This window comes from Ochotona curzoniae, unplaced genomic scaffold (genome assembly GCF_017591425.1).
Source record: "Ochotona curzoniae isolate NIBS_2020 unplaced genomic scaffold, NIBS_Ocur_1.0 contig_2599, whole genome shotgun sequence".
In the NCBI taxonomy this organism is placed as follows: Eukaryota; Metazoa; Chordata; class Mammalia; order Lagomorpha; family Ochotonidae; genus Ochotona; species Ochotona curzoniae.
In genome coordinates, this window is record NW_024465520.1 from 8,348,289 (window position 1) to 8,372,957 (window position 24,669).

Below are 24,669 nucleotides of genomic sequence, written 5' to 3' on the forward strand. Positions count from 1 at the left end.
CCAGACTGGCACAGACTGACTTGGGGGTCAACAAGGGCTTGCCTGAGATGTATGGGGTGGCTCCTTGGGACTTCCATGGACAGGACTACCACAAGCATGAGTTCTTCAGAAGTTTGGTGATGTTAAGTCACATGGAGGGACCTGGTAGACATCCCAGGGCCGGGCTGACACCCGTGAATTGCGTCAAAAGGTTTCAAAAGTTTTCCCTGTCCTGCCCACTGTGTTCACCTTTGTGTATGGGGACTCAGAGGACGCTGGAACAGGAAGCCACTGCAAAAGATACAGAGGGGAGCTAGGCTTGGGGGTGAGCCTGCCATGGGGAATTTTACAGGGTCTTCTAGGACCAGGCTATCACTGTTGCAGGCATGCATGAGGATTGGGATTGGGAATGGACCAGGCTAGGAGCTGGGCCTAGTAGGTATTCTTAGAGGTCTTAGAGGTCTCTCAAGCTAGATGGAAGCATCCACTGCAGTGCTTGAGAACTCAGTGAAGGGGCCAGCTTGACTGAGCTCAGCTGCATCAGCTGCTTGCATGCATGAGAGCTAGGTCTGGGTCTCCCGGTCTGGGGCACAGCATATGCTGGTATATAGAGCAACCAAGATGGAGTTGAACCCTGTTGGGCCTAGCTGTAACATCCACTGGCATGTGCAAGAGCCAGGCCTTGGTGGGCCTGGTAGAGCTTCTTAGAGATTTCCCCAATCAAGCCGTAGCATGAACTGGTAGGGACTGTGTCCATGCCTCGGAAATGGTCTGGTAGGGATTTTAGGGCTCTTCCTGTTCATGCTACGGCACCTGCTGATACACATGAGAGTTGGGACTGGGTGTGAATGTCACATTGATGTGTGGTCCAACCATGGAGCTCATATTACAAGACTGAGGCACCTCCATTGCTGACTTCAGTGCATAGATAAACAGCGTATCCAGATGCACTAGAAAGACAAGGCAGGTGGTTCCTATAATTTAGCAGAAGACATCAAGAACCTCATCAAAGGACAGAAAGAAAAACAGGCCAAGTTCTTTAGCAAGCCCTTAAGTCCATGGACATACTAAGGTAAACATGGACAGCCAAAAGAAAAAGGTAATTTCTCACCTATAACACAATGAATCCAGTAACATCTCGAAAGAGTCAAGACCACGGAACACTAATCAGAAAGTACACATGGATCTTCCTTCCCCCTATCAGGGGTTTCTGGGCCATCAGGAGAATAATTCTGGTCTGGAAGCCAAAAATGGCACACTATCTTCTCAACCCCAACAAGCAAATAAGGCTGATCAGGGCTGTTTCTTACCTCCCCGCCCCCAGCATTTCCTTCCATGCTACAGAGTGATGCACAAGGGTCTGCAATCCTCTCATCTTTGTAAGAAGCATTAAGAACAAATTAATAAAGCAAAAATCAGAAGATAATCTATGTTATAGAAAATCATGGTAATTATTATAAGTCTCATCAATTGTTGTGTTCAAATGATACTAACACAAAGAGAGTATTTTTATACAGTTAGAAATAAAATTATGAGAATAGAAGATTACATGCTTTCCTTTGTTTCTCATCTTTCTGTAATTTCTTGTTAATTTTTTGAAATAACATATTTTTATTTATACTCTAGTCAATGCTTAATGCTCCAAGATATAAAGAGTAAGTAAACAATAAAATGTTAACAGATCATATTGCAGTGGGAATGTAGGCAAAGTATTATAACCAATAATCAAATAGAAAAAGGTCTCTTTCACTCATATACAATAATTATAAAATATGAATCATTAAATGTACAATGGTGTATTATTCTGAATCATTGATGAAGATATAATGATGAAGATATAAAACAAAGTTTGACAAAGCTATGCGGATTCAGCAATACTGATATACACAGCAATATTTTTACTGATATGCACAATGATGTTTTCTTCTTTCGTTATTGTTATCAGTTTACTTCTTCTAGGATTTCATCACCCTTTTTTGAGGGAGAAGAAGCAGTATTTCTCTTTCTGTGTCTGGATTACTTCTCTCTGTATCCCAGGGACGTTTTGAATATCTCTCCATAGAAATACTGTTCTTTCATAGAAACATGTAGCATTATTAAGTTTGGAATAATTTTGGCAAGCTATATATTAAGAAAAAAGTTTATTATTCCAGTAATGATAGGATAATATCCCTGAAGAGGATCTCCAAATACAGCATGGATGCACATGTGTCAATAGCTGCGCTCACATTTTTAACTGTGGGACCATGCCACTGCACTCTGTTTAAGTCTGTTTCTAGTGCAATGATTAATTCAGTGTATCAACATTATGGAGCCAGGAATGCAGTACTCAGAAAGGTGCTAAGATATTTCTGGATTGTATTTGTGATCTTGTCTCCAGAAGAGATTAACATTTGATTGAGAAATCAAAATAAAGTTGAAATAAATTCGTCATTGCAGATTTACATTACCCAATATGCTGAGGATCAGAAAAGACCATCACTGGCAGAGTGAGGCTCTCTCACTTCCTGAGACACATGTGCATGTTCACCTCCTTTGGGCACTGGAGCTCCTTGTTCTCAGGCCTCCAGGCTGTGGGCTTAGACCAGCAGTCTTCGCGTTTCCAAGCCTTCAGTGTGACCTGGAGTCACACGGTCAGCTCTGCCTGGACTCAGGCAGCATTAACCAAGCATTCATCTTAGGCTCCCTGGTTTTCTTCTTGGCAGGGGGCAGCTGACAAATGACACATTCTCAACCTCTGTAATTCTTTGAACTATTTCCATGATACATCTCTGTTGTTGCATATAGAAATGTCTATGTCTGTCTGTATCCATAATCTACCTGTTGGTTGGTTCCATTTTCTTGAGAACTGTGATGAATACAGAGTGTTATAACAAGAATATCTTAGGGTTGGTGACTTTAACAATGAACGCACTACACATTCCTCCCAAACTGCTTTTTATTTGTCTCCCAGGGATGGTCTACTGGATCAAATACTTCCATCTCTTATTTTCATTCCTCTTTGTGGATGTCAGTTCAGTGCAGGACATCAGTCTTCCACGAACCCGGTAGCACAAAGCCACAACAATGCTGACAAAGCTGCAATTGCCGGCCAACTCCTTTAAGCCTACCTGTTCTCAATAGGAATGACAGGATCTGCTCACTTCAGGGGCCAGGAACATCCAGAAGACTGGATCTTCATGGGTGACAATATTACTAGCTTCTAATGATGACCTGCCCTTCCTCACTGATATTTGCAATTCTCTGCATATGGGCCAAACTCATTATCGCAGCTTCTTATCCCATTATCTTATTTCCTAATATGCATGGTCTTCTCAGACAAATTCTTGCTTCATACCCAACTTGTTCTGTTGTATCCTCATGGGGAGCACTTAAACCAAGAGTGCGAGCTCAGAAACTCAGAGGTCATCAACCAGGTGAGGAGTGGCCAATAGATTTCACCCATATGCCCCAACACAAGAAATTTTATTACCTACTTGGCCTGGCTCATACCTTTTTCAGGTTGGGTGCAAGCATGCCAAGGACCAAGGAAAACTCAGCAGCGGTGGCAGAGACCCTACTTACACACATTGTTCCCAGGTTTGGTTTACCTTTATTCATCGATCCAGTCTGCCAACGGGCTGGCCTTCATTTCACAGATCACTCAACAGGTCTCAGAGGCCTTGCACATCATCTGGAAGCTCTATATTCCTTACTGTCCCCAGGCTTCAGGAAAGCTGGAAAGAACCAGTGGAATTATCAAGAACCACCTCACAAAATTATCCTTGGAGCTCAGATTCTCATGAGTGGATTAACTCCCCTGGGCCCTAATGCATATCAGGGCCAGCCCTCGCAAGGCCCTGGGATTGAGCGCATCTGAGCTGATATATGTCTGAACCTTCCTGGTTTTCTCCAGCTCCCTACAAAGTCTCCTCTCTTGGCCATTTATCTTCTCTGACTCTCACTCGCAAGCCTCAAGAAGAACACGCAGACTGATGCCTCCCACGTCCTGACCCGAACATATCAGGGGATCCTGACACCCTTCCTCTTCAACCAGAGACTTGGTTCTGCTCAAGACTCTTCACCCAGACCCCCTTCCGCCACGGTGGACCAGACCTCACGTGGTGATCTTCCTCACCCCTACTGCAGCCAAACTGCTTGGCCTCACCTCCTGGAACCATCTCTCTTGTCTCAAATCTTTCAAAGCCTCTGCTTGTCTCAGTGGGAGATCCAGCAGTCTGAGCCTAACTCACTAACCTTTAAATTCCAAAATACCTCTTCTGCCTCTGATTCTACTAATTCTTCTCTACCCCCAACTAACTAAGCAGATTCAATTATTTGTACAAATCAGGCATCATCTTCAGTCTCGATATCTGGGGATTCCCACTCATCATGGTTTATTCCAATGCTCACTCCACTAGTGATTATAGGTCTCTTCTTAATTATTGCCTCTTGTTTCCTAAGGTTCTTTCAGGAGAAAATCCATAAAGCCTCATGAACCACCTTCAACCAGGGGACAGTCACCCAGAGTCCAGAGCTGACCTGGTGGTCCTTGCCTAGGGAGACCAAATGAGATCACACATCAACCACACCTCATCTGCAGAAAGAAACAATGACAAATTAAGCATGTATACATGAAAATACTTGGCTTGATATTTTGAGCAACCTTTCAAGCCTATGCCCATTCTGTTTGTGTTGGATTGGGGTCACTGACACAGGATTGTAGTTTTCAATCTTCTTTTAAAAGTAATTCTTGTATCACATGTGTAAGTCTTTTTAGTTCAATTGCTTTGGTCCACACTACTTGCATTCGTTATATGTACTTACATGCATAGTTTTCTTTTATGCATTCAAACAGAATGCTGATTCTCTTTGATGTTTTGAATCTCTTTCCTCATTTCTACCTCTTTTTGTTCAGTTTCCTTTCAATTATCACAAGTAATTTGTCCAATCTGTTTTGATTGAGTCTTTATGGAAATTATTATGGTTTTTGTTTTTTCTTCTCTGAGTTCAGTCAGTACCGGTCATAGGACTGAGATTTTTGCCAGTCTCTTTTTGACTAGTAATCAAGGACAAATATCTGCCGATTTCTTCTTTCAACATGCATTTTGCCATTCTTTGGTGTATACCCTCTGGAAAATTCATTTTTAAACATTATTCCTTTTGCCTTCCATGTACTACGCTTCCCATTTCTCCATCACTTCAGGGGTGGTCCATCTAAGACCAGAGGCCAGCAGGTGATTCCAAGTCTCCCAAGTGATGCAGAGGCCCAAGCACTTGTTGCAATCTCTACTGTTTTACTAGCCCGCTAGCGGAGATCAGGATAGATCTGGTTAGAAGATGTGTGTGTTTGCCTTGGAAAGTTGCAATGTCTCAGCAGAGCCTATTCTTCTTTCTATACAGTCCTTTCCAAATTATTTCCTGTTACGGTAGGAAATGTGGGAAGTGAAAAACAGGCTGCCCTCCAGTTCTCCTTAACAAGGGCACCCATCTAGTTCCTGAAGGCACTCTTGATCCAATTACTTCCCATGCACCCTTCCCACCTCCTAACACCATCACCATCAGGGTTAGATTGCACCACCTAAGATTTGGTGAGGCACAGCAGAACGTCCCATGCATAGCAATGGACAGAAAATGTCTCTGACATTGGTCATTGTTTATGTAAATTGGATGCTTGTGTTGGTTTCACCTGCTTCTCTGTGTTGTGAAATTAAAAACTGGAGCAAGTAGTTTTTAATTTGCTCTCAGAGAAGGATTTGATGGATTTATTATATATTATCAAAAGAACTTTTTCGTCCTCTATGTCCCCTTCTATGTCATTAGTGTTATTGAGAGGTTTTATTTTGTTTTAATTGTTTTAGTACACTGCCTGGAGTAAAATCTAACTGCTCAAAAATGATTAGCTGCCTTCATAATTATTTCAAAAGTTTCACCTACTTGATAGTATTCACTCATATTTTTAGGTGTATTAAAAGAGTAGTCATAATATCTAATACATAGAGCCACTCTAGTTTGTAAAAGCAATCAATACAATTGAAAATTTCTATTTCTCTTCCCCTACCCTTTCTGCAAAAAGTCTTATTTTGCGGTCAAAGTGTCCCCGACCAGTAATTATGTAGTACATGTTTACTTCTTCTGCCTAGCAACCTAGTAAGAGTATAAGATTTGAGACAACTTGCAGACAATAAATGCTGTTGATTTAGCACACCTCACCTTTGTTCTTGTACTTCAGGTATCTGGGTAGTGCCTTTTAAGCTGTCAAATAACAAAGTGTATAAAGCGACAGCATCGAGGACATTCCATATATTAAATATAGGCCATTGTTTTTTCTAGACTGGTGTTGAAATGAAAACCTGCATGGTGGACTTTGCATTCAGGAAGTTATGCAACTCGTCTTGGTGCGGCTTAACATCCAGCACCCGGAAGCCTGGAGCTGTCTGTCTTTCCTGTGTCACCACAGTAGCACAAAGCAGAAGAGCGCCATCATGGGAATGAAGACAGTTTTGCTTGTGACTGTGGGGGTCCTGGCAGCATATTATGTTTATACTCCTTTCCCGGACAATATTGAGGAGCCTTGGAAACTGATGGCTATGACCGCACAAGTGAAAGTAATAGGAAGTTGGGTAAGTTCAAGAGTTTATCCTCTGTGTGAATATATACGGTAGTTTGATAAACATAAAACAAACAAAATGCTATTTTGGAGATCCATACTTTACCATTTATCCTTGCTTGCTGAATTTAATGCTTTTAAAAAATAGGCATTTTATTATTCCTTAAAGCAGCTGTCTAAGAGAATGAATATGAGGGAAATAGTCTAGGGTTTTTTGCTTTTAAACAGCAAAAGAGCAATATGTGTTGGTTGAGGAAAGTAGACTGAAAAACTTGATGGTGAGTCTGATGGATGAATGCAACATGAGGACGAAAGGATGAGTAGAGCTGATTAAGTCCACAATTCTATGCAAAGATATTGGACTCAGTACTGAAAATGCATTCTTAATGACATGTGTAGTGCCAAAGTCCATGGGTAAAAGCCCAAGGGATGGTGGATTCCAGGCAACACCCACTGTAGGAGAGGAAGCTGTGGAGGCGACAGAGCTGTGAGTCCACAGCTTGCTGTCTGGTTCTTTTCTAGGGATGCCAGCTGGTTGGGAGTGAAGTTATGCACCACTCCTTTAATCTTTTCCTTGAGGAGGAAATCCCTTATCATAACAGAATAAGAAAAAAAAAGTCAGAACTGAACAAAACCTTTGAGAATATGAAGTATAGGTAATAAACATCTAGCTCACTATTGTATTTCCTTGCATGTTTTTAGATGTTTCAACACTCTCTGATTCATAATATAGTTATAAAGTGTATGCTCTCTATTTCATTTTTTAGTTAACTGTTCCATGAATTTTCTTTATAGCCTTATGTTTATGTAAGACACAAGTTTTAAAGGGAGAAGGAGAACAGACAGGGAAAAATCTTCCATCCTCTGGCTCACTCTCCAAATGGCTGCAATGGCTAAGGCTGAGCTCATGGGAAGCTGGGAGCCAGGAGCCTCTTCCAATTCTCCCACGTAGTCACAGGGTCCAAAGGCTCTGGGCTCTCCTCTGCTGTGTTCTCAGATGACAATCAGGGAGCTGAATAGGAAGTGAAGCAGCTGGGAAATGAACTGGCCTCTCTAGGTGGTCCCAGTGTCATAGGTGGCTGATTTACCTGCTGCATGACAATGCCCATTCCCCAATATATGCATTTTTATGGACTTTGTGAGAACTCCCCCACATGTGGATTTCAAAACTAGTTTGCATGAGGACACTTATCCTTTTGTTACAATTTACACAAAGGTTTTGAACAATCTTTTTTTATATTGAATTACTTTTGTAAAAATAGGGATGTGATTTATACATATATAAATTGTGTCTATACTTTGTACCTATATCTATGTGTGTATTTATATATTCATATGTATAAGTGTGTACATAGACATGAATATATATAAATGTATATATGATCCTTTAAGATTCACTACTCTCAATCCCTGAGAAAATCCGTGTCTGTTCCATAAGTCTCTTCTATCAATCTTTACAGTGGGAACCTGTCAATTGTTCTTTGCTTTGTTTTGCTCTTACCAAGATGCTGAATTTTAGTCCAGTAGTATATTGTTAGTATGCTCTTATAAAGAGTAACTACTGCATTATTCAGAAATACCCAGAACAGAGCAGACTATTTTTCTAGAACTTCCGATTTCATTCTGTATGATGTTAGGGACTGTCTGGCATCAAATTTTCCTTGAGTGGTTGTGCTACTGAGATAGGATGCTGCTGTTTTTGTTTTTATTTTGGAGGACTAATGGCATATGAAAGTTCATGGTGTTTTGGAGTATTACAATCTGTCTAAATGTCTCTAATATGATCATTACAATGTACTGAGTTATGAATTTTAAAACAAATTTTGCCTTTCAACTAAGACATTTGTTGGGAACGTAAATTCATCTTGTTTTGTAATTCTACAATGTACAAGAACACTCTTTAGTTCCGTTTCCAGAAAGATGTATAGCAAAATCTAAATACCTTTATGGAAAGTGCAGCAGTTTTAAGTTTTACTGGTTGTGAAATGAGATGGAAAACTCAGATCCCCAAAAGTATAATTTTCTTTCTCTAGCTTATAATGTTTAATCAGTGCTTGAACTCATCGTTTTCTCTTACTATTTACTGTAACATCAACTTGGTTGTCTCCATAGCCTTAAATGCAAAAGCTATCCCTTGATATAGACAAATGTAGGTATAAAGTGAAATAAATGCTTTATTCTTGCAGCTAATGCCTCAATAGAGTTCCATTTTGCATTAGCAATAAAGACATTCCTGGGTCTGGGGCGGTGGATTACTGGCTAAAGTCCTCACCTTGAACATGCGGGGATCCCATATGGGTGCTGGTTCTAATCCCAGCGCCTCTGCTTCCCATGCAGCTCCCTGCTTGTGGCCTGGGAAAGTAGTCAAGGATGAGCCCAAAGCCTTGGGACCCTGTTCCTGTATAGGAGACCTGGAGGAAGCTCCTGGTTCTTGAATTCAGATGGAGCAGCTCCGGCCATTGTTGTCACTTGGGAAGTGAATCCGTGGGAAGAAGATCTTCCTCTTTCTTTCTCTTCCTCTCTGTGGTTCTAACTTTGCAAAAAATAAATAAATACATAAAATAAGGTAATTCTATCTACAAAAACATGCCTTAATTGTTCTCCTTCCCGAGATCTCCTGTGGGCTGCAAATTTTAGTAGACACTGGTGTGAATGAAAGTGTCTCCATAGCAAATATCCTGACTGAAAATAATACTACAGAATCCTTATTTAATTTTAAGATGTTTTTGTTTTAATTTAAAATCAGAATTGCGAAAAGAGTGCATGAGACACAAAAGTGGAGGTCTTTCATCTCCTGGCTCACTCTCAAGTAGCCACAATGGCCTGAGTGGAGCCAGGCTGAAGCTGAGGCTGAAGCTTCTAGGTGTCCTACACAGGAACTTGGCCCTCCTTAGGGTGCTTCTCCTGGGACATTAGCAGGGATAGAGGCAGGCTGCAGAGCAGTCAGAAGAAGAGGTAGGGCCTCAAGGGAGGATGGTGTCTCTGGTTGCAGCTTGACCAGCTTACACCAGCATGCTGGCTGCACAGATTCCTTAGAATGCAATGAATCAAAGTCATCAACATTTCTAGCTCCCTGCACTACCAACGCAGTAGTTGTTAGAACAATCAGAAGCACGCATGCATGTGTGTTCAATGAATACTGAGAGTGGTCCAGAGGGAGTCAACTTTCCTTCTGTTTCCCTCTAGTCTTACAAGAATACTGAAGGTGGTATAATTGAATTTGTAACTGCATTGGCAGGAAGTACAGACCCATATTGCCTGACTTCCCTTTCAAGAGGATCATGATGGGGCTGGCTCAATGTTGAAAATACACATACTTGCTTATTGCTTTTGTATTGACTTAGTGGTTATGCAGTGTCAGATTGGTTCAGCCCATACTACACTGTTTTAAGATAAAGAAACCAATCTTAACATGTCTTTGCGTCTTGGAATTCTAACATTAAGAACCATTTGGGATTTCATTCACCTTCATTCACCTTTGAGGTCTCTGCCATGTATCATGTCTCTGTCTACCCCTGGTTTAAGAGCTTTGCTAAACTAGTCCACTTCTCTGGTTGTAGATAGGAGTCTCTTCATGATGAGTGCATTGTGTTGAAAATATTTTCCCATTTTGCTTGACCATCTTTTTTGTTCTTTCAGTTTTCATGTCAGAGTCTGTCCCGTTTTTAATAATTCAAATTTCTACTTCTCCTATACAGGATGCTCATTTTTTCCCCTTATTCAAAGCAATCAAACTAATTTACATGTAACCAGGAAAGCATAGTTATGCTGTTCAATAAGCTGCTGTATACTTGCTTCTCCAACTCAGAGCTTCTTCAGCATGTAGAACTTATCTTGATTTCCTTAGTCTGTCAAGACATTATTTTAACTTTTATGCAATATTTCATTTGAAGCAACTTTTAAGAAGTAGTTATTTATTTAATTGAAACTTAGATGTGCAGAGAAATATGTAGAGAGTGACACATGTATTTTCCATCTGTTGAATTATTTCTAAAACAGGTTCCATGCTTGGCATGGAAAAGAATGACTCCAAGAACCAGGAAATGCATCCTGATCTTCCACAATTGACAAGGGCTCCAATCTTTAGTCATCTTCTGGTCTTTTGCTCAGACCATTACAGGGTTCTGAATTGGAAATAAAATAGTCAGGAGGTGATCAGCACTTATTAGATGGTAGCATCACAGATGGTCCTTTTACCTACTGTGTCACCATGCCGTCGTCTTTGAAACAATTCGTTTTTCACAAAACTAAACTTACACCATTTCTGTGTTATGAGGTTCACCTGTGCACACTTTCACATTGACAAAGATCAGTGGCATTTGGTAATGTGTAACCCAGTGATTTTTTTTTTCCTTCTCTCTCAACTTTAAGGCTCAATTTGTTGAATTCTTTGGAATTGCTCATTCCATTGACATTGCAAACTTCTTAACAAGTCTTCAGTTAGTCCCACCCACATCTGATGAAAATGTCACCGTGACAGACACAACTTTCAACAACATTCCTGTCCGTGTGTATGTGCCCAAACGGAAGACAAAGACATTGAGAAGGGGCTTATTTTATATTCACGGAGGCGGCTGGTGTCTGGGAAATGCTGGTATGTCCTCCTTCTTAAAAGTTTTAGTTTATCAAAGACAATTTTATTACGTGCGAACTTCCGCATAAAAGTCATACTCACATATACTACATCACAAACCACTTCATGTGTCTGAAATGAATTTTCTTGGAGATCTGTTAACCAAAAAAATGACTTTAACTTGCTGAAAAGAGGGGATAATAAAAACCAAGAATGTAGCAAATCAATGGTAAGAGTGTTCCAAGAGCCTAGAAATTTACTATTAATGGTGTATCTGATAAAATGCTGCAAAGAAAACCAAACCAAACCAAACAAAACAGAAGAATAGAGATGACCAGTGTGGAAAATGACATGTAACAGTGACCATTCTTTCGGTAAGTTTAAATATGAAGAAAATGTGAAAGATGGTGTTATATGAAAAAAAAGCAACAGTTTGTCTAGACTACCTGATGTTTATTTAAAATTACTTATATACCTAAATTTATCTGCTATATTATATATAGAGAGAAATAATATTTAATACATTATTCTTTTTTGTATAATACACATTTTAAATTTTATGCACTAAACAGTTCAATCCTATATAAAATTTCAATGTTAAATCTTGTGATTTCCATGAACATGTTACAGTTTTGGTCATGTGACTTATACATGACGTGCAGTGTAGAGCAAGGAACAGGATCAGTGGGAAGAGGAGTGTTGGATTCATTGGATTCAGCATGGAGTGGGGCATTGGCAGTGCCAGGGGATGAAGGATAGAATGGCATGGCTTTATGATAGAAGGAAAAGAGATTTACTGTGGTGATTTCTGTGGGCTAGGAAAACATTTGGAACAGGAAAGAAAAAGATCTTATTTGGCATTTCTTAGTACGAATTGTTGATTTTTAAATTTTTATTGATGTAAAGAGAACACAGTTCACATCTTTCTTAGATACAATTTTAAGAAGACAAACATTTTTTTCCCCAGCTCCTGCTCAATCCACCCTTCCATCATATCTTTCTATTCCTTTAATTATTCTGAGAGTTATTTTTTGTATGGCACAGTTACACAGAAAAACAAAGAGAAACACCCAGAAAGAGACAGAAAGTGAGCGCTTCCATTCATTGCTTTCTTTCCCCAATAGCCATAATCCCCAGTTGGGCCAGGCTGAAATGAGCAGTCAGCAAATTCTTCCAGGTCCTCCCACTCGAGTGGAACAGCCCAAACACTTGGACCCTCTTCCCCTGCTTTACCAGGCACATTGGTAGGCCCCTATGTTGGAAGCAGAACAGCAAAATCATGAACTGGTATCCGTATAACATCTGGCCTTGCACACAGACAGAGGCTTTACTCACTAAGCTAGGTTGCTAGTCTGATTCTTTTAATTACTGTAAGACCATAATTTTTATTTAAATCATAATTACAGATGTAATGTACCACTAACCATAATGTTCCACAAATAAAGTGCAGAAAGAATATCGCTACATGGAAGCAGGCAAGGACTAAAAGTAATAATCATAAGATGCCAGTTTCATTCTTAAACATTTATATATCCTGTATTAAACCAGAGAAAACATAGTATTTGCCTTTGGGACAGGCTTATGTCACTAAGCATAGTAGTCTCCAGGTGCATCCATTTTATTATGAAAGACATGATTTTGTTTCATTTATACGGCCAAGTTGTATCCCATTGTGCACATACACGTATTACAGTTTCTTTAATCGGCCGTCAGGTAAAGGACAGGTGGATTGAAACCATGTGTTACAAGTTCCATCTGGAAGTCTGTCTCTGCAATGTGGTTTCTAATGAAAGACCTGACCCTAACACACAGCAGTTAGCTTAGATAAGAAAGTGCTGTGAAAATCATCTCTTTACAGTTTTGATATCAAAGTGTCATTCAAGTACAGGCATATGCTTACATAGATTTAAGGATCTATATAAGAATAATGAACGAAGCAAGACAATAATATCTTCAACTTTCTGGTCCATAAAACAGATTTCGAATGAAATAAGTGATAGAAATATGAGTCAATACCACAGAAATTTAAAATGATTGAAGATGTGTTTTTTGAGATTTTTAAAAATGATTTCAATGCAATATATCAGAATCTCAGTTTGAAAAAAAAAACAACACAAAATGAAATGTACTACTCTTTTCACTGTCCTTCAGCATAAACAGTGACTCCTGGAAACAGGGGCATAATCAGACACTTCCCCTCAAGCATATGTTTCTAAAACACTCAATTTTATCATCTTTTTCTTATCTAAGGCAGAAACCACCCCTTAAGCCCGTGGTAAACATGTGCAGCCTAATCTCACCCCTTTTAATCCATACCCATGTTAAATTCAAATTGAAACTCTGTGTGTGTGTGTGTGTGTGTGTGTGTGTGTGTGTGTGTGTGTGTGTGTGCTTGTGACATTATTCTCTCTCTCTCACTCAAGTAAGACATACACACAAAAATAGTACAAGCAACAGTTTCTGCCCACAAGTGTGCTACCAGGCATTCTACTGAAATCAATCTCAATGACTCATGGATCACTGTAAGATTCTATTCCCTTTATTTCAGCTTGGCAGAACTATGATATTCTGTCCAGACGTACAGCTGATGACCTCGACACAGTCGTCATCTCCACCAAGTGAGTACACTGCCGCCTTCTTTGTTGTCTGTAATGTTGACTTCCCCCTCTCAGATACTCTTAGATTTTTTTTGGCCATTATAAAATATAATTTTATTTTATTTTTAATTCTTTTGAAGTTATTACCATCATTCCATGATACAGTTCAATAAGCCTTGGGATTACCATGACCCCTCCTCTCCAAAGGAAGCTTTGGCTAATTATGAATTCTGCCTTTGAATTTATAATTATCCATGCAATTAAGGTTTCCAAGGGGAAATAATCCATTTAAAGTTAGAGCAAGCTGTGTATATCTATTATTTGTTCCAACATTTGGCTTAAGTGTATTTTTCTGCCCACAGCTACAGACTTGCACCTAAGTATCATTTCCCAATTCAGTTTGAAGATGTCTATGACGCATTAAAGTGGTTCTTACGACAAGATGTTCTTGACCAATACGGAGTAGATCCTCAAAGAGTCGGTGTGTCTGGAGACAGTGCTGGTGGGAACTTAGCTGCAGCAGTGGCTCAGCAGGTATGGTGCTCGTATTCGTTTTCTTTTAAATAACCCCACTTCAGTATATTTCAGACATTAGTATATCAAGGTATATATGCTAGTAAATATTAAGATACATCAATATGTGTATCTGAGATCATTTAAGGGTGTCATTTCCACACCAGGATTTTTAAAAAGTAATTGTTGATAAATTTGGAAATGTAAACTACATTTTCCATATCATTGTGTCAAACATGACTATTGTGCTCAGTTTACTACCCAATCTCCTTTGTTATATTAATGGGTGTGGTTGTGACATCAATCATTTATTTCACAAAGTTGCTATAACTAAAGCAGTGGATGATTCCAATATTGTTCACTGCAGTATAATAAAAGCTGTATGAAGACTTTCCAAAATTATCAAATTGTGAGTTTCAAAATTAGACATTCATAGATGCTGTGTACTTGCAGAAGGAATTATACTTCTTGATGTTAACTATTCAGAAATTTCTATATGTTTTAACTAAAATTATTTGCACATTGGCTGTCGAATCCAATATTTGATTTTAAAATTAGTTTACAAAATCGTGACTTTATCTTTTTGATAAGTCATCTGACTGAAGAAAGAAATCTTCCATAGAGATTTGAGAAGTTATGCTCTTTTACAATTTAATGTAATATCTGAGTCTATCAGAAATACTGCACATGATACTATTATGCAATAAATGAATGTTGGCATTATTTTACTATTTTTGTATGTACGTTTATGTGTTTAAACTTTTGCTGTTATAATATTAAGTGCGTATCTTCTGATGCATAACGAAAACAAAAGTAACAACCAATGACTTTTTTTCTAATATATTATAAAACATTTGCTACTACCCAGAAATTAGTTCTACATATTCCACTTATTGTTTTCCTGAGCAATAACCTGATGGCCTAACAAGAACTTATCATAAAATGTTAATGTTTGGAGCTGAAGCAGTATTTATCTACAGTCTTGGATAAGCTACACGATTTTCTTAAAGTCATTTTCTTGTTATTGCGCTGCAGAGTAATCCTTTTCTCTTACATAACTCAGGCCTTTACAGAACAAAAACAAAAATACAAATATACAAAAACCCAGCAAGGCTGGTGTTGTGCCCAGCAAGTAAAGCCAGTGCTCTCAATGCTTGCATTCTGGATTAGACTGACAGATCCACGGAGGCCCAGGGCTTCTCTGTCTTGGTAACAGATTTCAGCTAATGTTCTTGGAGGCAGCAGATAATGGACTGAGTCTTGGGTTTCTGACACCCTTTGTGTGGAACCCAGAAGGAGTGCTGGCTTCTGGTCACAGCCTGGACTAGCACTACTGTTGTCGCTTGTGCAGTGAACCAACAGGTGGAGATTCTCGCTCTCTTATCCTCTTGCTCTCTGTCTTCATGTTTTGCCTCACTCTCCATATTTATTACTTAACATTTCAAATAAAGAAATAGGTAAATCTAGGTCTTCCATCCACTCGTTCATTCTCTAAACGGCCGCAATGGCCAGTGTTGAGATGATCCAAAGCCAGGGGCCAGGAACTTTCTCCAGGTTTCCATCTTGGGTGTAGAATCCTAAGGACTTGAGCCATCTTCCACTACTCTTCCCAGTCATAAGCAAGAAGCTGGATTGGAAGGGGAACAACTGGGACACAGACCAGTGTCCACTGGGAATGCTGTGCCTGGAGGTCGAGGATATGCCAGTTGAGCCATCAACGAGGCCCTCACACCTGTCCCTAAATGAAACCCTGAAGTCAAATGTCAAAGCATAAGCTGACTAAAACCAGCTTCCTGTGCATGTGAAATCACGCCTCACCTCATCTGCTCGGCCGGTGGAACCCAGGGCTTCTTTCTAATTAAGTTAGTTTGTTGTGTTAGTACTTCCTCAAGTTTGACTGAAATGTGTGACCATCTTAACTGGAGAAATAGCATATCATCAAAGATTTTCAATCATTGCAGCATATATTTGTTGAAATTTAGTGACCAGGACATCTTTAACTATATGTAGGCATAAACTTATATAAGAATCATGAGAAATCTACATAAGAAATCATTTTAAAAAATAAGAAAAGAATGAGTCTACAAGAATTAATGATATCCCACAAATTGTTAGATTACAGATATCAGCTACTACACATAAGGTAACTATCCAGCTGGTTCAGTGAAGACATACCAAAATTATAAATTTCAGTAATGGAACAACAGAATCGAAGGACATACACAAATATTCTAGAGCAAAGAAATAAACTCACCAAAACCCAAACCTTCAAAAACAGCTTAAGTGATTGTTAAATCTAAAGAGGTTATTTATAAATCTAAGCATGGGTAAAATGTGTCATGTTAAATTATATATTAACAGATAATTTAAAGCTGAAGGTCCACAGGCAGAAAATATTAAAAGGAATGTGAACTTCTAAGACAAATTGCAGTAATTCAGTTGTATTTCAACTTTATATAAAAGCTCCACTTTAGAGAAGAAAGAGGTATTTAATACAGTTGTATATTTTGTAGAATCAACACCTTTAATAAATATATCCATATGAATGGATCAAATTTAGAATTAACATTTTTATTTATCTGTTATCTTTATTTGGATCCAAGGGTCATCTCTCTTCTAGTTGTTCATATAACACATAATATGTTATAGTGAACTATGTTCACCCCCACTGTTCTGGAGAACACTATAGTTTATTACTTGCATATTAATGTTTTTTGAAAACACACTGTCCCGTCTCTTTAGGTTCCCCCACTCCTCATTTTCTAGCCTCTAGTAAGTGTTACTTTAAGTTGAACTGGCTTTCTTTGACTTCCATAGATGAAAGAGGACTGCAGTATCAGTATGACTGATTTCAACTAAAATATTGGCCTTCAGGTTCATCGCTTTCCATGCAAATGACAGTTTCACATTTTCTTTATGACTGAGTAATATTCTATCACATGTATTGACCACATTTTCTTTGCCCATCAAAGGAAACCCAGATTAAGTCCACTTCTTGGCTATTGTCATTAGTAGCTTCAATGTAATGAGCAGACAAAGATCTTTTTAAAATGTCCATTTTATGACCTTGAAATATATACAGAGGTAGATTCACTGGATCTTATTTTCATTCTTACGCTTAATAGATATTCTTGTATTTTTGATTCTCAACCTGCTATTACCTTGAGAGAGTTCTTTTCCAATAGGCACATTTCTGTTCTGCAGAAAAAAATAGACACTTATGAATATGATGGCAGAATAAAGAAAAGTAACAAAGCCAAAATGCATTGCTTAAAACAAGGTCGGTCTGATCAATGTGTCCTACAGAAGGGTTCCTACGGGCTCCAGTGTCAGGGGCACATTGAATTCCTAGGTGTGTGCTTCTTTGCTAAAATTTACTATTTTACATATAATATATGGTATTTTCAAATTTTTCAAATTTTTAAAAGATTTATTTTTATTGGTTATTCAGAAGAACAGAGAGAAGGAGAAACAGAGAGGAAGATCCTCTGTCTGATGATTTCCTCCCAGGTTTTGATTTTCAATCTCAGAGGGACTGACCCATCTGCCCGCGCATAAAGGAAAGTGGTGTGTGTCATTCACAGCACTTAATCATAGATCTCTCCAACTTGTAATTCATACTAGAATGTTCTGGGAACATAATTTTGCTGTCCCTGATAATTTGTTATTTCTTTTCTATTGTTGTTATCTTTTTCCATGAAATATTGTTGTAATTCAAGGGATTTCCCCATTTTCCCTTCTGTTTCTCCCACTTCTCCTCTTCCACCACTTCCTTATGTTTTTACAGCAGTATGGTCCTTTAGTAACATATACAACTTTAACATTCTGCTATGTAAGGGTACTCTGATAAGCATTTCATCACTGTGATTAATTGCATATAATATGTTGCTTTCAAATAAAAATATTTCTAAATCAGTGCTTTTTATTCAAACAGTTTGTTAAAATTTGTTTTTCAGCTCATCAAAGACCCAGAAGTCAAGCTCAAACTCAAGATCCAGGCTTTAATATATCCTGCCCTCCAGACTCTTGATATGAATTTACCGTCATATCAGGAAAACTCTGATTTTCCAAATCTTCCCAAATCATTTATGGTCAGGTTATGGAGTGAGTACTTCACCACAGACAGATCACTGGAAACGGCCATGTTCCACAATCAGCATGTCCCAGCTGACGCGAGTCACCTGCTCAGATTCGTCAACTGGAGTTCCTTGCTCCCTGAGAAGTTCAAGAGAGGCCATATTTACAAGAGACCAATCCATGGTAGTTCTGATCTGGCAAAAAGATTCCCAGGGATCCTAGATGTGAGAGCAGCGCCTCTGCTGGCTGATGACGCTCAGTTGCGTGGCTTGCCCAGGACCTATGTCATGACCTGTCAGTATGATGTCCTGAGAGATGATGGAATCATGTATGTCACCCGACTCCGGGACGCTGGCGTTGAGGTCACTCATAACCATGTAGATGATGGATTCCATGGAGCGCTTTCCTTTGATGGGCTCAAAATTGGAAATAGATTACAAAAACAGTATTTCAGTTGGCTAAGGGAAAACCTATAGCAAAAATATAAGCAATGTTACTTAAATAAAGTGTACAAGTCAAGGCTCAGAAAATAAAGGAAACGAATCAGTGGAAATCACAGGACTGACATTTGAACTGTTTATCATCTGTGATGTTTGTAAGTTTCTCATAACTCAGGTGTGTTGGTACTTGGTTTTCACACTAGCAAATGTTTTTTAATTATATTTTCTCTTATGTGTCTTTCACTCATTTTTATGAAATGAATTTTTTTCTTGCACTGTGTCTTTATATCTCTAATTAACAGTCTTGATTTCTCAATTGCTGAACAGTGTCACAATAAAGAAGATATTTTTACAGTCTGGTATGGTGACTTAACTATACCATATATCGTAACTTCAATTGATTTGTATGACACTGATTTGAATTATGTTTTTTTTTATCCCTTTAAAAATCCAGTCCTCAATGCGGGGGTCCATTGACAATCATTCTTAATTCCACTTCTCCATCAAACACTCTTCCTGTATTACTATACCAAAATTAAGGCCAGGGAGGCCTTGGCCACTTTAGAAAAAGCCATCCCTAATCTTCAGACACTTGGGGTAGTTGGAGATGAACACGGTGTCAGCACAAGGTAGTAGCTCTTCATTGGTGAGTGGCTGGCAGTGCAGAGTGAAGCTGAGACTTGGGAGAAATGCTACAAGCCAACTGAGGGGCCGGTGCTGAGTTGCGGCAGGGTTAAGGTGCTACCTGCCAGGAGGTGTTCCTGACCACAGCACTGCTTCCGGTACTGCGTCGTGTGCTTCTCATCCAGCTGTGTACAAGGACACATGGACAAGCAGAGAGAGACGGTCCAGATACTGGAGCTATTGCTGCCACCTTGGGAAAGGAGAGGCCTCCTGGCTCTGAGTCAGCTACCTGGGAAGTGGCCCAGAGGATGAAATCTCCCTCTATATTCCTCCCCTTTCTCTGTCACTCTGCCATTCAAATAAATAAAAGCAAACGAAATAGTGGAAATACTTGATACTCTAAAATCTCCAATGTCTACATTTGCATATTGTAAATAAAAACAAAGTAAAATTAACATTATCTTACACCTCAGAAAACATGCTGTGTTGAGCATCTGTTGTGCAATATTTGATCTGTTGGAGACACATGGAGGGAGCCAGTGCAGGGCTCGTGAAGGTCTGCTTCATGGCCTTGCTCAACATTACAACATGGAAAGAGACTGTGGACAGGTAGAGAAGTGACCATAGGCTTTGACTTTTGTGAAAATGTGTGTAATGTCTGGAGAAGTAGGTACATAATTACTTCTTGTAAATTATTTATTTTTGATATCTTTTTGATGATTCTTCAGTACTATATTGAATTACCCTTAATTAATTCAAATGAATGTGTTTACAGTAAATATGTACAAATGGTGCTGTATTTCCATATTATCCTTGAAAACGACTTGATTTTATATACAATTCATATGTAGATATCCTAGCTAATTTAGCCATAAAACGGTTGCAATTATATTACATTTGTTTTGAACTCTTTTGCTTCCTATTATATAATAAGATCAAGGCAAGATGTTCCATCGAGTCGTGTGGTATTTTTAATTGTGTTTACTTCATTAATCTTGTTCTTTATTATTATATCATATTGCACCTGAGTTGACTTCCTCAGTGAGTAGAATGGATCACTTGTGTTTCTGAACAATGATTCAATAAACAGTATATGTGTTAAAAGCTTGGCTGCGTAAGCATTTTTGCTGTGTTAAGAACCATATATATATATATAAAATTGTTAATTTTTACAATATAGAATATATAACAGTTCCTTGAACATCTTTCATCACTTTGTTTCTCTGTATTCTGCTGTCTATTCTGGAATTAACACCTTGCCTACTTCCTTTATTTCCTCTCTGCATACCTCCTTCCACTCAAGCATGAGGACTGACTTAACACCTAGGAGGAGAATGAAGATGTGGGTGCTGCTGTCAGCTGCTTGAATCTGCACACAACCCAGTCCACCCTGTTCCTGTCACATGGCATAGAGAAGCAGCACTGGGAATGTGGCTCTGCTGAACTTAGCCTGTGCTAGGGAGGCCGTCAATGAGCACGTGGCCCTTCAGGAATTTACAGGCATTCCATTTGCAGATGAACATTACCGAAAGAGGAAACTGCACATGGAATGAATGGTGACATGTGAGCAGACACAACATTCAGAGATGTCAGGCAGGTTGTTAAACACGATGTGAACAAGTGGATTCATCAGTCCTACTGGAAGCCTGTCCTCTGCCAAACACTATGAAGAGGACAATGAACTTCCTGGGATTGGTAAACTCCTTGCACATTCAGCCAGTGGCTTCACTGATACTCAGGTTTTAGAACAACTTTTGGCTCATTTTGTCTTCACTGAGGCAGACTTCAAGAAGTTCACATCAATGTCTTAAAAATGTGTTTTTTGTGTAAAAAGATTGAAAACAAATCACACTTTTGCTTATTTAGTTTTTAATGGAAAATTGTGAATATACTAGGTTCTCACCTGAAGCATCAGGCTTCTGTACCCCGGCAGAGCTGCTCCTCAGTTCACTCTGATAGAACAGATGACCTTGGACACCAGACTGGCACAGACTGACTTGGGGGTCAACAAGGGCTTGCCTGAGATGTATGGGGTGGTTCCTTTGGGCTTCCATGGACAGGACTACCACAGGCATGAGTTCTTGAGAAGTTTGGTGATGTTAAGTCATATGGAGGGACCTGGTGGACATCCCAGGGCCGGGCTGACACCCGCATCAACACACATTTGAACTGGGTCAACAGGGCTTCAAAAGTTTTCCCTGTCCTGCCCACTGTGTTCACCTCTGTGTGTGGGGACCCAATGGAGGCTGGAACAGGAAGCCACTGCAAAAGATACAGAGGGGAGCTAGGCTTGGGGGTGAGCCTGCCATGGGGAATTTTACAGGGTCTTCTAGGACCAGGCTATCACTGCTGCAGGCATGCATGAGGATTGGGATTGGGAGTGGACCAGGCCAGGAGGTGGGCCTAGCATGTTTTCTTAGAGGTCTCCCAGGCTAGATGGAAGCACCCCTCTGCAGTGCTTGAGAACTCAGTGAAGGGGCCAGCTTGACTGAGCTCAGCTGCATCAGCTGCTTGCATGCATGAGAGCTAGATCTAGGTCTCCCCGTCTGGGGCTCAGCATATGCTGGTATATAGAGCAACCATGATGGAGTTGAGCCCTGTTGGGCCTAGCTGTAACACCCACTGGCATGTGCAAGAGCCAGGCCTTGGTGGGCCTGGTAGAGCTTCTTAGAGATTTCCCCAATCAAGCTGTAACATGCACTGGTAGGGGCTGTGTCCATGCCTGGGAAATGGTCTGGTAGGGGTTTTTAGGGATTTCCCTGATCATGCTACGGCACCTGCTGACACACATGAGAGTTGGGACTGGGTGTGAATGTCACATTGATGTGTGGTCCAACCATGGAGCTCATATTACAATACTGAGGCACCTCCATTGCTGACTTCTGTGCATAGATAAACAGCGTATCCAGATGCACTAGAAAGACAAGGCAGGTGGTTCCTCTAATTTAACAGAAGACATCAAGAACCTCATCAAAGGACAGAAAGAAAAACAGGCCAAGTTCTTTAGCAAGCCCTTAAGTCCATGGACATACTAAGGTAACCATGGACAGCCAAAAGGAAAAAGTAATTTCTCACTTTTGACACAATGAATCCAGTAACATCTCGAAAGAGTCAAGACCACGGAACACTAATCAGAAAGTACACATGGATCTTCCTTCCCCCTATCAGGGGTTTCTGGGCCATCAGGAGAATAATTCTGGTCTGGAAGCCAAAAATGGCACACCATCTTCTCTAACCCCAACAAGCAAATAAGGGAAACCAGGGCTGTTTCTTACCTTCCCACCCCCAGCATCTCCCTCCATGCTACAGAGTGATGCACAAGGGTCTGCAATCCTCTCATCTTTGTTAGACGCATTAAGAACAAATTAATAAAGCAAAAATCAGAAGATTCTCAACGTTACAGAAAATCATGGTGGTGATTATAAGTCTCATCAATTGTTGTGTTCAAGTGATACTAATACAAAGAGAGTATTTTTACACAGTTAGAAATAAAATTATGAGAATAAAAGATTACATGCTTTCCTTTGTTCCTCATCTTTCTGTAATTTCTTGTTAATTTTTTGAAATAACATGTTTTTATTTATACTCTAGTCAATGCTTAATGCTCCAAGATATAAAGAGTAAGTAAACAATAAAATGTTAACAGATCATATTGCAGTGGGAATGTAGGCAAAGTATTATAACCAATAATCAAATAGAAAAAGGTCTCTTTCACTCATATACAATAATTATAAAATATGAATCATTAAATGTACAATGGTGTATTATTCTGAATCATTGATGAAGATATAATGATGGAGATATAAAACAAAGTTTGACAAAGCTATGCGATTCAGCAATACTGATATACACAGCAATATTTTTTTACTGATACGCACAATGATGTTTTCTTCTTTTGTTATTGTTATCAGTTTACTTCTTCTAGGATTTCATCACCCTTTTTTGAGGGAGAAGAAGCAGTATTTCTCTTTCTGTGTCTGGATTACTTCTCTCTGTATCCCATGGACTTTTTGAATATCTCTCCATAGAAATACTGTTCTTTCATAGAAACATGTAGCATTATTAAGTTTGGAATAATTTTGGCAAGCTATATATTAAGAAAAAAGTTTATTATTCCAGTAATGATAGGATAATATCCCTGAAGAGGATCTCCAAATACAGCATGGATGCACATGTGTCAATAGCTGCGCTCACATTTTTAACTGTGGGACCATGCCACTGCACTCTGTTTAAGTCTGTTTCTACTGCAATGATTAATTCAGTGTATCAACATTATGGAGCCAGGAATGCAGTACTCAGAAAGGTGCTAAGATATTTCTGGATTGTATTTGTGATCTTGTCTCCAGAAGAGATTAACATTTGATTGAGAAATCAAAATAAAGTTGAAATAAATTCGTCATTGCAGATTTACATTACCCAATATGCTGAGGATCAGAAAAGACCGTCACTGGCAGAGTGAGGCTCTCTCACTTCCTGAGACACATGTGCATGTTCACCTCCTTTGGGCACTGGAGCTCCTTGTTCTCAGGCCTCCAGGCTGTGGGCTTAGACCAGCAGTCTTCGCGTTTCCAAGCCTTCAGTGTGACCTGGAGTCACACGGTCAGCTCTGCCTGGACTCAGGCAGCATTAACCAAGTATTCATCTTAGGCTCCCTGGTTTTCTTCTTGGCAGGGGGCAGCTGACAAATGACACATTCTCAACCTCTGTAATTCTTTGAACTATTTCCATGATACATCTCTGTTGTTGCATATAGAAATGTCTTTGTCTGTCTGTATCCATAATCTACCTGTCGATTGGTTCCATTTTCTTGAGAACTGTGATGAATACAGAGTGTTATAACAAGAATATCGTAGGGTTGGTGACTTTAACAATCAGGATCCTAGAAAATTCAACATCAAATTCCACAGGTTTTGTGTCTGGTGAGGGCTGTTACTTGATTCATAGGTGGCTCACTTCTCACTGTGCTCTCAAAGGAAAGTATGAGTGGAAGATATTTTACGGTCTCTTACATGAAGACACTAATGATTTCTATTTCTCAAAATCCCCACTGTGGGGATCGGGGTGCTAAAGCCGCTCTGGGATTGAGAGGGTCCATTGCAAGATGGCGACTGGCCCAGAGCCAGGAGGCGGGGTTTCACCAGCAGGGATACAGGAAGTCACAGGAATAGTCTAATGTCCCCGCTCTGATTATTATTGCTACCGGCCTATCAGATAGCGCCAAGTGGACCCACGGGGAGAAGTGATTGGTGGAGAACGATATAAAAGTAGCCAGTAAAT

General features: G+C 39.5%; 1 protein-coding gene across 1 annotated transcript; it reads left to right on the forward strand.

The window, feature by feature from the left end:
* The first annotated feature begins 6,353 nt into the window (after positions 1-6,353).
* On the forward strand, positions 6,354-19,038 carry LOC121152661 (arylacetamide deacetylase-like). The gene is made up of 5 exons (XM_040974804.1): positions 6,354-6,581; positions 10,940-11,162; positions 13,690-13,759; positions 14,101-14,272; positions 18,208-19,038. Exons 1-5 carry the CDS (start codon positions 6,444-6,446, stop codon positions 18,802-18,804), a joined length of 1,200 nt encoding a protein of 399 aa, XP_040830738.1. The 5' UTR covers positions 6,354-6,443; the 3' UTR covers positions 18,805-19,038.
* Positions 19,039-24,669: the final 5,631 nt, after the last annotated feature.

Excerpts from the sequence above, each read along its gene's own strand:
- LOC121152661 (XM_040974804.1), top strand. The coding sequence starts at position 6,444 with ATGGGAATGAAGACAGTTTTGCTTGTGACTGTGGGGGTCCTGGCAGCA. Across the intron at positions 6,582-10,939 it reads TGAAAGTAATAGGAAGTTGG|GCTCAATTTGTTGAATTCTT; the intron begins GTAAGTTCAAGA and ends CTCAACTTTAAG. Across the intron at positions 14,273-18,207 it reads CTGCAGCAGTGGCTCAGCAG|CTCATCAAAGACCCAGAAGT; the intron begins GTATGGTGCTCG and ends TTTGTTTTTCAG.